This window comes from Peromyscus californicus, unplaced genomic scaffold (assembly GCF_007827085.1).
Source record: "Peromyscus californicus insignis strain IS unplaced genomic scaffold, ASM782708v3 Scaffold_6__1_contigs__length_162567912, whole genome shotgun sequence".
Classification (NCBI taxonomy): Eukaryota; Metazoa; Chordata; class Mammalia; order Rodentia; family Cricetidae; genus Peromyscus; species Peromyscus californicus.
Genome location: NW_026294584.1, coordinates 37,315,162 through 37,327,847, shown reverse-complemented (window position 1 = coordinate 37,327,847; position 12,686 = coordinate 37,315,162). Strand labels below are relative to the sequence as shown.

At 39.6% G+C, this 12,686-nt stretch overlaps 1 protein-coding gene across 1 annotated transcript in view; it reads right to left on the bottom strand.

Annotated features, from left to right (window-relative positions):
* Positions 1 to 619: 619 nt before the first annotated feature.
* LOC128098781 (60 kDa heat shock protein, mitochondrial-like) overlaps positions 620 to 12,686 on the bottom strand; it is a 49,718-nt gene continuing 37,651 nt past the window's right edge. Inside the window, exon 2 of the mRNA XM_052720199.1 lies at positions 620 to 2,479. Within this exon, the coding sequence (XP_052576159.1) occupies positions 722 to 2,479 (1,758 nt within the window). The 3' untranslated portion in view covers positions 620 to 721. The remainder of the gene's footprint in view (positions 2,480 to 12,686) is intronic.

Here is a 12,686-nt window from a genome sequence, read left to right as displayed (position 1 = left end):
CGTTCCTTCTTTGATTTGCTGCTGTTGCTGCAGCTGCAGACTTAAGTCTGCACCATCCCTTCTCTTAGGCAACTGGGCCCAAAGATATCTTGACTTACTTAGAATCCCCCCCCCCCTTAAAAGCAAGTTAATAGCTGACCCACCCACCACCCTATCTGATCTTATACACAGGTGTTTTTCCAAAGAGCTTTCCAATATAATAAAGATTTCTGAGTAGCTTGTTGTTGCCTCTCCACAATTAAGTCTCATGATCTTTGCTCTTTCTTTGAACTTTAAACAAAATTTTATTACACAAAAGTTGTCACATAATTGTATACTTCTCTACTTTGTACACAATTATTCTTACTCTCCACAGAAGGGCTGCTTCTGAACTTCTCATCTGATGACACAGCGCTACAATCCTGACTGTAACAGAATAGTAGAAATGACTCAGTGATTTAAATTGAAAGCAGGACTCTGGTATATGGCTCTTGCACCCAGTATCGGGAATGTACAAATGTCTTTATTAAAAATACAAAATAAATTATTTGTAGGCATGGACAATGACAGCAGTAAACCATTATAGATCATCAATGGAAACCAGTAACCAATGGTCATGGTGATCAGCCAGCCTTCTCTTCAGTCACTTTCTTCAGGTGACTTCTCTGAAGTTAGCGATGAGGAACCTGATTTGAGCTTCCTGTCGCAGTTCATTGATTAGGGCAAAGCACTATTCTAGGAGTTAGAACATACCACCTCCCATACCCCCTCCCATTCCACCCATGGCGTCCATTCCAGGGTCCTTCTCTTCCTTAGGAATTTCGGTCACTACAGCTTCTGCTGTAGTTAGCAAGGAGGCCAGCCCAGCAGCATCCAGTAAAGCAGTCCTCACAACCTTTGTTGGATCAATGATTCCCTTTTCCACCGTGTTCACAAAATCTTTGAGCATAGCATCATAACCAACTTCCGAGGAACTCTGCTTAATTTTCTCAACTATCAATGATCCTTCAACACCTGCATTCTTGGCAATAGTCATTGCAGGAATTTTGAGTGCTCTTTTAATAATTTCTATACCTATTTTCTGATCGTCATTAGAAGGCTTTAAGGAATCTAAGGCTGGGATGCACCGAAGTAGAGTGCAGCCCCCTCCTAGAACAATGCCTTCTTCAACAGATGCTTTTGTAGCATTGAGAGCATCTGTAACTCTCTCTTTCTTCTCATTCACTTCAACATCACTCGTTCCTCCAACCTTCAACACAGCTACTCCATCTGAAAGTTTAGCGAGCTGCTCATTCAGCTTTTCCTTTTCATATTCACTAGTTGTGATGTCTAGCTGCTCAGTGATTTCTTGAATGCATTTCTCAATTTGAGCCTTGTCACCTTTTCCTTTCAAAAGCATGGCGTCATCTTTGGTGACAATGACCTCTCCAACTTTTCCTAAGTCATGAGCTTGAACATCTTCAAGATTTAGATTCAACCCCTCTTCTTTAAATACCGCACCACCAGTGGCAATAGCCATGTCTCTAAGCTGGTTCTTCCTATTGTCCCCAAACCCTGGAGCTTTGACTGCCACAACCTGGAGACCAACTTTTAGCCTGTTCAAAACCAGTGTGCTTAGGGCTTCTCCATCCACATCTTCAGCAATTATGACCAAGGGCTTCCGATGAGCATTAACAATTTCCAGAGCCCGTAAAATGGACTGGACACTAGAAATCTTTTCACTCAACAGAACATAGGCATCTTGGAATTCACATTTTTGACCTTTTGATGTGTTAATAAAATATGGGGAAATATATCCTCTGTCACATTTCATGCCTTCAATAATTTCTAATTCATCATTCAGTGTTTTTCCATCCTTCACTGTGATGATGCCCTTTCTTCCAACTTTTTTCTTTGCCTCAGAAATGATGTTTCCAATGTCTTTGTCTCCATTTGCAGAAATTGTAGCAACCTGAGCAATTTCTTCAGGGGTTGTCACAGGTTTAGATTGCTTTTTTAGTTCAGCAATTACAGCATCAACAGCCAACATGACACCTCTCCGGATTTCTACTGGATTAGCCCCTTTGCTGATCTTCTCAAAGCCCTCCTTGGCAATAGAACGTGCCAGAACAGTAGCAGTGGTGGTACTATGCCCAGTCTCTTCATTTGTGTTATTGGCAACATCTTGAACAAGTTTAGCTCCGATATTTTTGTATTTATCCTTTAAGTCAATTGACTTTGCAACAGTGACCCCATCTTTTGTTACTTTGGGACTTCCCCAACTCTGTTCAGTAATCACTGTTCTTCCCTTTGGCCCCATTGTAACAGCTGCAGCATCAGCTAGAAGGTCTACACCTTGGAGCATTAAGGCTCGAGCATCCGCACCAAATTTTACATCTTTGGCATAGGCCCGAGTGAAATGAGGAGCCAGTGCCCAGGACACTGGTCTCATCTGGCCAAAGACTGGGCAGTCGAAGCATTTCTGCGAGGTGGCGGCGGGGAGCGCACAAGGCGAAGCAGGCTGTCGGCGGTGAGTGAGGGCGATCTTTGCTCTTTTATTCCATCTATTTCTCTCTTAGTACTTGGCTCCACTAATGCAAAAAGATCTCGCCCTCTCAAGCTGCTGGCATTTGGTCTTTTTAATAATTATCCATATACTACCTTTTTTTTTACTTTGAAGCTTGGTATGGTCAAGCCTACAGAGATAGTCAACTCCAGACCTGTGAGAAAAACCGTATCACCCAGTAGAAGACCAGGACACATTCCCAACATTTCACCCTTTCAGTGGGGGTTTGAAGTTTATGAAACAGCCACAAGGTGAGTACAGGGCATGCCTCTACCATGACACCGAGTCTTAAACATAGAATCGTATTTCTTTACTGAAAGATTCTTGCCTAAGAAAAGCCTTCTTGCTGAGGTTTCCATTTTTGCATAGCGATGCTTGGCTTTAGGATGTTGATCAAGCCAATCTTTTTACTGAAATAACTTAGCTGAGAGTTCCAAATCACATTATTACATGATTGCTTGATGTTTTCCCCTTCTATAGTAATACTATTAATATGGTACAGCAATTATAGCAATGTAGTAAAGTCTAGTAGATTATAAATAGAACTGTGTTGTTTGAAAGAGGTAATAGTGGCCCATCATGTACTTCCACTGGGAGACGGGGGCAATTATTTAAGGTTATTCTTGGTTAGGTAAAGAGTTCAAAGTTAGCCTGGACTACATGAGACTCTGTCTCAAACTCAGGTTCGAGATGCAGGCTTTGTTTTGTTTTTGTTTCATATCTATCTGTCTGTCTGTCTGTCTATCTATCTACTATTACTACAGATTGAATCTCATGTATGGTAAGCAAGTGACTTACCAAGGACTGACATGCATGCCTAGCCCAAGGTAGCTCCATGGAAAGGCAGTGAGGGAAGACTTTATTCTAGACCTCTCTCTGACATCAGACTTCTCTCTTGTTCATCTTTACATAGTTTCCCTTCTATCGGTGTTGGTTTCTATGTGCAAAATTCCCCCTTTAAAATTTCCCTTTATTTTTGAGATTATAATATATCACTTCCTCACTTCTTTTTCTCCCTTTAAACTCTCCTATATATTCCCTCTTGTTCTCTTTCAACTTCCTGGCCTCCTTTTTCATTAATTGTTGTTGTGGTGTATATTCTTAAATATAATCTGCTCACTCTGTAGAATGTTGCTTGTATGTGTGTATCCAGGACTTACCATTTGGTATTTGATAACTAGCTGCTGGACTCTCTCCCAGGAAGACTATTTCCCTTGTTCTCAGCATTCTCTTAGTTATAATGACACCAGTAGTACTGGATTAATGCCCAACCTAGTGACTTCATTTTAATGTGATTACTTCCAACATAAGAATTTTGAGAGTACATAAAACCATGATAATAATAACACAACAGTGGCTTAAATAGTTAAGTTACTATAGAGTGTGGGTACAATATTGCTAATTTTAAAATAAATGCACAGATGCCTATGGTTCAAATGTGAATTTAATTGTATTCCCAGGACACAATCTTACTCAACTCAAATCTTTATTTAATGAAGTGAGAAACACACCACAAGTACCCCTTAAATCTCAATATTCTTCTTCATTTCAGTTTTGCTGGGCTTGAGAGTTTGGCCACTAGGCTTCTTTAGAAAAGTAACACATTTTCCTTCTTCTTTTTTTTTTTTTAATTTTTAATTCATTTTACATACCAACCACAGATCCCCCTCTCATCCCTCCTCCTACTTCCCCCTGCCTTCCCACCCCATCCCCTCCTCCGACAGGGTAAGTTCTCCCAAGCCGGGGACAGCTAAGCCTGCTACATTTGGTTGAGGCAGGACCAAGCCCCTCCCCGCTGCATCAAGGGTGAGCAAGGGGTCCAACCATAGGTGATGGTATCCAGAAAGCCAGAAGAACTTAGTCTGTGTCTCTTACTCCTCTCCGGACTGAAGCTGAAATCACTGAAGATAAAAACAAGCCAGCACGTTTCTTACCCACATGACCTCTACTAGATCACCAGAGAATAAGGAAAGCAGTGAAGTGAACAAGCTGTTATGATATTCAGGCAGTAATGTGTGCGTGAGTGTGTATGTGTGTGTGTATGTGTGTGTGCGTGTAAGATAGCCCATACAATACTGTTCAGTGTTTAATCTTAGTTAAGCAGCTATAAGTATCTTAGAGTAATGAAACAGATCAGATACAGATGTCATTGAGGGATAGGACAGGAAACAGAATGAGAGCTAGGACTTCTATAGGTGGCACAGGGTAGGCACATCTCCTTGGGAAGCCTAGCTGGGCAGAGGGAGCATGATCTACCCGAAGGGAGATTAAGAAAAGGAAGTGCTTACATGGAGAAGTGAGGAGGCCTGAGGAGGGGTTCAGAAAGGAAGGGAGGAAGGAGAAGAGAAAAGCTGATGTTAGATATTTCCCTCTTCAACATTCCTCTCCACTGATTTTTTAATCAAACATTTTAATCTAAGTCTGCCAATGAGCCTATCTCTAGGTCTTATCTACATCTTTACAACTTTACTTTCAAATATTCAGAAAGATTTCTCTAAGATCAAGTAAATCAGAGGTACTAAGATTTGGATGCATCAGTTGCTTGTGTATGTGTATGGGAGCTAGAGAAACCCTTGCTTATGATGTTCGATGAGTCTAGTGTTCAACAGACACTCATTGGTTGTTTATTACCTAGGTACTCAGTTGTCAGAGGCAAAGAGATGGATCAAAAGTGCACTTTGTACTTGTACTGTGAATCCTTTTAGCTTTAAGCTAAGCTTTTCTGGTTTCCTTGACATACTTATTGGCAAACAAACAAAGATACTACTAGAAATTGCAGCTGTTATTTACTTAGTGACCTCCCTGTGACACATTTGGAACAATCTCTAAAAATATCGACCACTTAACAAATGTGGCTTGTGAGAAGAAGAGAAAGATGCTAATATAAAAAAAACTTACATTAATTATTAGAGTTAGAAATAATGATTCATCCAGAGGCATGAAGTTGTCATAAGCTGATGAGGAATTATCAAGTCACAATGAATGCAGCTACCTTGAGCAAACTGTCTCATTTGAGCCTTTTCACACTCATTTGTAAGGTGGGAAAATAAAGCAATATGTCTTTCCATTTCATAGAAATTACATGGATCAAACAATATAAATTATTTCATAATAACTTGGGCCTATAGAGATGGCTCAGCAGTTAAGAGCACCTGCTGCTCTCTCAGAGGTCCTGGGTTCTCTTCCTAGCACCCACATGACAGCTCAGAGTCTTGAAACTTTGGTTCAAGGAGTCCTCCATGGGTACCAGGCATGTACATGGTGTACATGCAGGCAAACATTCATACACATAAAATAAATCTAAATAATAATAATTTGGGTAGTTGTAAAAAATACTACTAAATATGTGTTAATAACATATATGCTAAATGTAAATTCAGATGTTTACAAATTCAAATGTAATTGATATTTTAATAAGAAATATACCACACCCAATGGTCTGATTTTATCATTAAATGGAAAATTACAATCTAAAATTATTTGTGAGAATACAAATATTATGAACACCCAAGATAGGTACAGTTTCTTTCTATGAGAGTGAACGATTCCTAGTTGTTAGGATAATGGTCCATGCTAGTGACTCTGCTATCTCTGTAATCTCCATAGCAACAAACTCCAGTGTACCAAACAGCTGAATTTGATGTGGATACCAAAAGTAGCTCAGATCTATCACAATGGAAATTCAGAACTGTACTGGTAAAGTAAGAAAATGTCTCTGTATAGGTACTTTCTCTTCTACTCTGTCTTAATTTGAAATTACCCTTTGGATATCACTCATTGCTATTCTTCCCTCTATTAAAAAGTCGGTTGTTGAAAAGAGAAGCATTTTTTGGGGGAAAACAAAATATTGTAAGCACAATAATTCCCAGCTCACTTAAGGAGACTTGTGGTTTTTCATACAAGATAGTAAGAAAAAGATAGGCTTATAGGCTACAACAGAAAGGAAGTCAAAGTGGGGCTGGGTTCTCTTCTGAGAACGTGCCCCCATATGACTGAGGTATACCCACTGGGACTCTTAAAGGTGCTATCACCTCACACCCCATAGCAGGGAATATGTTCTAAACGCATGGACCTTTGAGGAATATAGTCAAACCCTATCCAAACCACAACATTTACCAATGCTTTATTATACTTTCATTTACTTATTGAAGAGAGTCTTCAGGGAGTAGCAACTCCAAACACACACCAAGCCAATTAAATAGGAGAGCAGAAATAACAAAACATCTTCCTCAGCTTAGATCGCTCAGAGTTGAGTGGGTGAGACGACAGACAAATAACAACATAGATAAACACTCAGAATAAATCTCTTTGGGAGTGGTTAGAAAAGAAATGTCACAGAGGAAATAGTGTCTGGCTAGTCTTCAAGGTCAAATTCCCTTTCTTCTCAAGAAGTTTGGAGAAGAAGGCCAAACTTCAACTCCTAAAGAAACGAGAATATTTAACTTTAGATACCAGTGTGTGGGAAGGCAACAGAAAATGTTTCCTTGGCTCAAGCCTGATCTTGTCTCTAAAACAATAGATTTTGTGCTTTTAAGAATTTTTAAAACATGTTTCTAACTACCCAATAAGAAGGACAGCTCCTTCTGGGACAGTGTAGGGCTATTAGAACTCTAATGCACTCTCATTTCAGTTAAAGGCATTTATCTAAGAAAGCTGTGCTGCATGATTGCTGGATTGCTCCTCTATATCGAAAAACTAAATATTTTCACCGAAAGAACAGTATATTGAATGCCAATGGTCATTTTGTAAATTTAGCATTTATGATGATAAACTCTCCTCCCTAGACTTTCTGGCAAATGTCAATTCACCCTGTCAAGAGCATGTGGACACTACATCCTTTGTGACTTTCCCTGCTTCATAATTAATATGTCCCTAACACATTCTCCTTCATCATCCAAATGAATGAAAGACTAATTCAGTCTGGTGAGTATTGTCTCAGTGAAAAATGTGAACACAAACACAGTACTCTGGATGGTTTTGTGCTCTTCTTTTGATGGAATTCTCTCATTTTTTAAATAAATACAGAGATTGTTTTTCTGGGCTGCCCAGGATCTGAAAATAGTGAGTTGATAGGTAAACTTGTCTCTCTTCAGAGGATTTTTCCAAATTGTTTTCTTAACTGCTGATAACTTGCCTAATTCAATCATTTGACACTATTCACAGCTGCTAGCAGTACACTTCTGCCAGAAATCACACACTCTCTCCATCAATAGCACCATTGTACCAAAGCAAGTTTCCTGGAGAGCATGTACGCTTCTATGGGAGGTGGACCAAAGACAAATCCTGGCCACCACAGAATTTTCAGATTGTAAGACAAAAAGAGAATTTAGAGGTTATTTAGCTCAATATTTTATTTTGCTAAAGATCAGATTGAAACCTAGAATCTCATAGCCAGTAGAGGAGATAAGAAGAGGCAGTAGGACCACAAAGTCTGTGGTGGGCCACATGGCACAGGCCTCTCATAGTGTATTTATGAAATCAAGTGGGTTGGGCTCTATGTGAAAAATATGATTTTTTTCTTGTTATTTAAAGAGCTGGCCTAGAAGGTACTATAAGTCTGGTATATGTCAAGCAGCTTCTTTCCTTCTTTCTCTCCTTCTTCTCCCTCTCCATCTCTATCTCTCTTTAGTACTAGGATTTGAATCCAGATCTTCATGGATGGTGGATATGTGTACTATCATTGATCTGTCTGCACAGCTGCAGTCTACCTCTCTCATTATAATCCTTCTCACTGGAGTAAAAGAGTAGTCGAAGGATACAATATTTCAAATTATGATATCCTAAACACTGAAGCAATTTGCGGGTTGGAGAATACAGATATATAAGACACGAGGCTCCTAAAGTAATTCCCAAGATATTTATATAATTTAGGTGTCGATAGGGACAAGATTTAATTTTAGAGAAACTGACCTCTGCCACCTTGTTAAGGCATGCCCCTTTGAAGGCTCTTGCTCTTACAGCTGGTATAAAAGTTTAGGGAGTAAAAGTCTGTATGCATTCTTGTAGGAAGCGCAGCTTAGAATGAGCATTAAAGAAACCAGGATTGTCAATCACTTGGGCCTGTTTTCTTCAATGGAAAGATATGAATGATGTCTGAACACCTAGAATTCTTTTTTATTCTATTAGGAGCCAACCTCCACCTGAATCCCCCTAATATCCTGAGCATTGTTTAGCCCCTCGTCCTGCAGTGAATAGAACACATCCTTCTGAAAGAGTCCCCATGTACTTTGAATCCTCCACCAGTACAATCTTTATGCTTATGCTTATCACAGATCCTTCCTCTAGGCACTAGCCCTGAGCTCTGTTTAATCAGTCAATAGAATTCATTCTTATTGTAAAGGCCATAGGTCACAAGTTCTACTATGTTTAAATGTGCATGAAAAGTAAACCCCAAGGTCAGTTTCTGGGAGACTATGATCCAGTGTCTGCAAAGATGGCACCACTCTATAACACCTCATACAAAAGTTTAGAATAGCAAAGAGAAGGTATGAGGTAGGAGCACAGTCCCTGTTTCAGAGGAGCCTTAGATGACCCCAGAGGTTGCTGAAACAGGGTTAAGGTAGGGCACCAGTACGGTTCTTTGACCTCACAATGTTAGTATTAATATCTAGCTCCCAGTATTAAAATATCAAGCTTCCTTTCCGTCTTGCTATTCGGCCATGTAGAAATCAGTGCTATGTGTATAGCACACTGGGTTGAAGGTAGAAGAGATAGAGGCTTTGGCAGCTTTGTGGATTCTGTGCATGCCATTTGGGAACCTCTGTCCTTAGAGCCAATTATGCATTTGACTTTGGACAAACAGCACTTGACTTCTAAGGTGTGTCTATCACATAACGTGTAGGGCTCCTGGATGCTGAGTCATTGGGAACTGAGGTGTGGACTCATACACTGGGAAGCCTTAATCATTGACAAAATTCTCTGTGATTCTGCCCCTGTATCAACATCTGACTCCTCCTAGGGGAGAGATTATATTAGGAGCACAATCTGAATAAGTAAATAAATAATGGTTATATACTCACCATTGAACCTCAGGATCAGGCATCTTGCTAAGTATTACATTTTGGCTCCACATTCATCATGGATCCTGGGGCTATTTTTACACAGTATAGACTCATTACATGAATTTAAATTTGAGTGCACTGTATGCACTTAAAATTTTTTATGGACATTTCCTTATTTAATTTTCATAATAACTTGATGAGGTAGATATTCCTTTGATAACCACTTTATTACTATTTTGATAATAGCCTAAATGTACTTTATGAATTATTTCAATTAAGAAACATTACTTGAAAGAACTGGCAATATGGCTCAGTGGTTAAATGGCTTACTGTATAATCATGAGGATGGGAGGTCAGTTCCTTAGAGCCCACATAAATACCAGGTAGATGTGGAAGCCTGCCTACAATTCCAGCACTCAGGATGTGGAGACTGAAGATTCTTAGAGCAATCTGGCTAGCCAGACCAGTTTTACTCAGAGTCTACCTCAATGAATATGGTGGAGAAATGGAGTAAGACATCTTCTATTTTCATAGGGCCTTCACATACCCACACCCCCCCCAATACACACACATCCCACAAGTACACACACACATACACACACACACAAGCACATACACACACACATATATATACACTCATGCGTATGTAAGTATTCAGGAACATACACATACATACCACACACAGGAAAATTTTTTAAAAATTACTTAAATTTAAAACTGTGTTCAGCAGAATTATTCATTATCCCCCTGCTCCCAAATGCCAGCCTTCCAATCCCTGTGAATTATGAATATGGAAAATTTACATGGCAAAAGGAATTAAGGTTGGCAATGGAAATAAGATTGCTCATCAGATATTAACTTCTTAAGTATAGATCTTATTCTATATTACCCAGAAGGGAGGGATTCTATGGCAATGCAAGGGATCCTTGGAAGCTAAAAACTGAGAGGAAAGAAAGGCCACCATGAAGCTACTAGGCCAGGTATTGAGGGCTGAGAAGATAAATGAATGAGACCAAGAGCTAAATGATATAGGCAAGCTCTCAAAGGGAACAAGCAAAATGATAAGCTCCCCACTCCTTCCTCCAGGGAGGAGTATAGTCCACCTGAAGTCTTGCTATTTGTCCAGATGGATTTCCACAGACTTACAGGACAACCTATTCATACTGAGTTTCAATCAAGAGAATGCTGTAGGTAAAAAAAAAAAAAAAAATATTTTGATTGGCTGCTTTAATCTTTCAGAGGGAAACCTCCTTTGAAAATATTTTGCATGTCTTTATCACACTGAAAAGTGTATATTGGTTATGATTTGGCTTTTGGAGGCATTCTACAGCATAAAATGGATGCAGGGGTTTGAACTGCAAAGATACAGATACTTTCTTGATACGTGAAAGTCTGGTGGCCGGAGCACCAAAGGAGCCCGGCTCCTTTTGTTTTAAATTCTTAAGTTATTTTCTTTCTTGTGATTTCTCACTGCTAGCTGTTTATACATTTCTACCAGTCACTTTCTAATGCTGCTTATCATCTATTTATGATCAAATTGCTATTAGTAAGTAGAGTTGAAGTTACATTTAATTCAATTCAGAAAGTGCATTAATATTCCTCATATATTACATATATCCTTGGCTTTTCATGGTTAGAAAATAATATGAATGTAGTGTATTTTAGCATTTAATTATACATTTGATACACATTAAGTATTATTTAGTGCATTGTTCTATAGACTTTTCTTGGATTCTGTCCTAATGGATAATATACTATATATTAACTCAACAGCGAAGCTCTCACCTGACACATTTCCCACTAACAGAAGAAAAAAGGGCCTGAGATTTTAGAACAGAAGCAGACCTAGAATGAGATGTCGAATTTTCTAATATTAGAGACATTTGAATGAAGATTGATTACCTGACTTCAGATCTGTAAGTTTAAAACTAGACACTCAACACACTCTCCTTGTTATCCAAGCTCTGATGTTTTTTTTCTCCTGCTGTACCCAGTACTGGACTCTGACTGAGGGATCACTCTGGCAGCCAGGTTAGCATACATCCTGGTTAACTTTCTGAGGAAAACTTAGAAAGCTGATAGGAATATTCATATATGAATAGTCATATGTGACTCGATTTACTCAGGGATTAATTAATCCTGTGCCCAAATATTGAATGATGAGACCTGAAGAATAAGAAAATCTAGAAAACAGATATGAGATACAATCCAGTTAAGCAATATGTACTTCACATGTTGTATAGATTGTTAGAAAGCTTTTGTTGAAAGAGCAAAAGGCCCAGGTATTAAGATGATATGATTCTTTTTTGGCCCACATCCGTGGTTATGACTATCAGATGCCAATGTTCTGAATAAAGTGATATTTTGATAAAGCTCATATAGATCATTCAAATATAATTTTCATTTTTTGGAATCTTTTTTTATTTATTATTTATTTATTTTTATTTTGCAATACAATTCAGTTCTACATATCAGCCACGGATTCCCTTGTTCTCCCCCCTCCCGCCCCCCTCACCTCCCCCCCAGCCCACCCCCCATTCCCACCTCTTCCAGGGCAAAGCCTTCCCCTCGGACTGAGATCAACCTGGTAGACTCAGTCCAGGTAGGTCCAGTCCTCTCCTCCCAGGCCGAGCCAAGCGACCCTGCCCTGCATAGGCCTCAGGTTTCAAACAGCCAACTCATGCAATGAGCACAGGACCTGGTCCCACTGCCTGGATGCCTCCCAAACAGATCAAGCCAATCAACTGTCTCACCCATTCAGAGGGCCTGATCCAGTTGGTGACCCCTCAGCCATTGGTTCATAGTTCATGTGTTTCCATTCGTTTGTCTATTTGTCCCTGTGCTTTATCCAACCTTGGTCTCAAAAGTTCTCGCTCATATAAACCCTCCTCATTCTCGCTAATTGGACTCCCAGAGATCCACCCAGGGCCTAGCCATGGATCTCTGCATCCAGTTCCCTCAGTCATTGGATGGGGTTTCTAGCATGACACTTAGGGTGTTTGGCCATCCCATCACCAGAGTAGGTCAGTTCGGGCTGTATCTCGACCATTGCCAGCAGTCTGTTGTGGGGGTATCTTTGTGGATTTCTGTGGGCCTCTCTAGAGAGTGAGAACAAGGAATAGGAGACCATGGTAAATAATTTTCATTTTTATAGGAATACA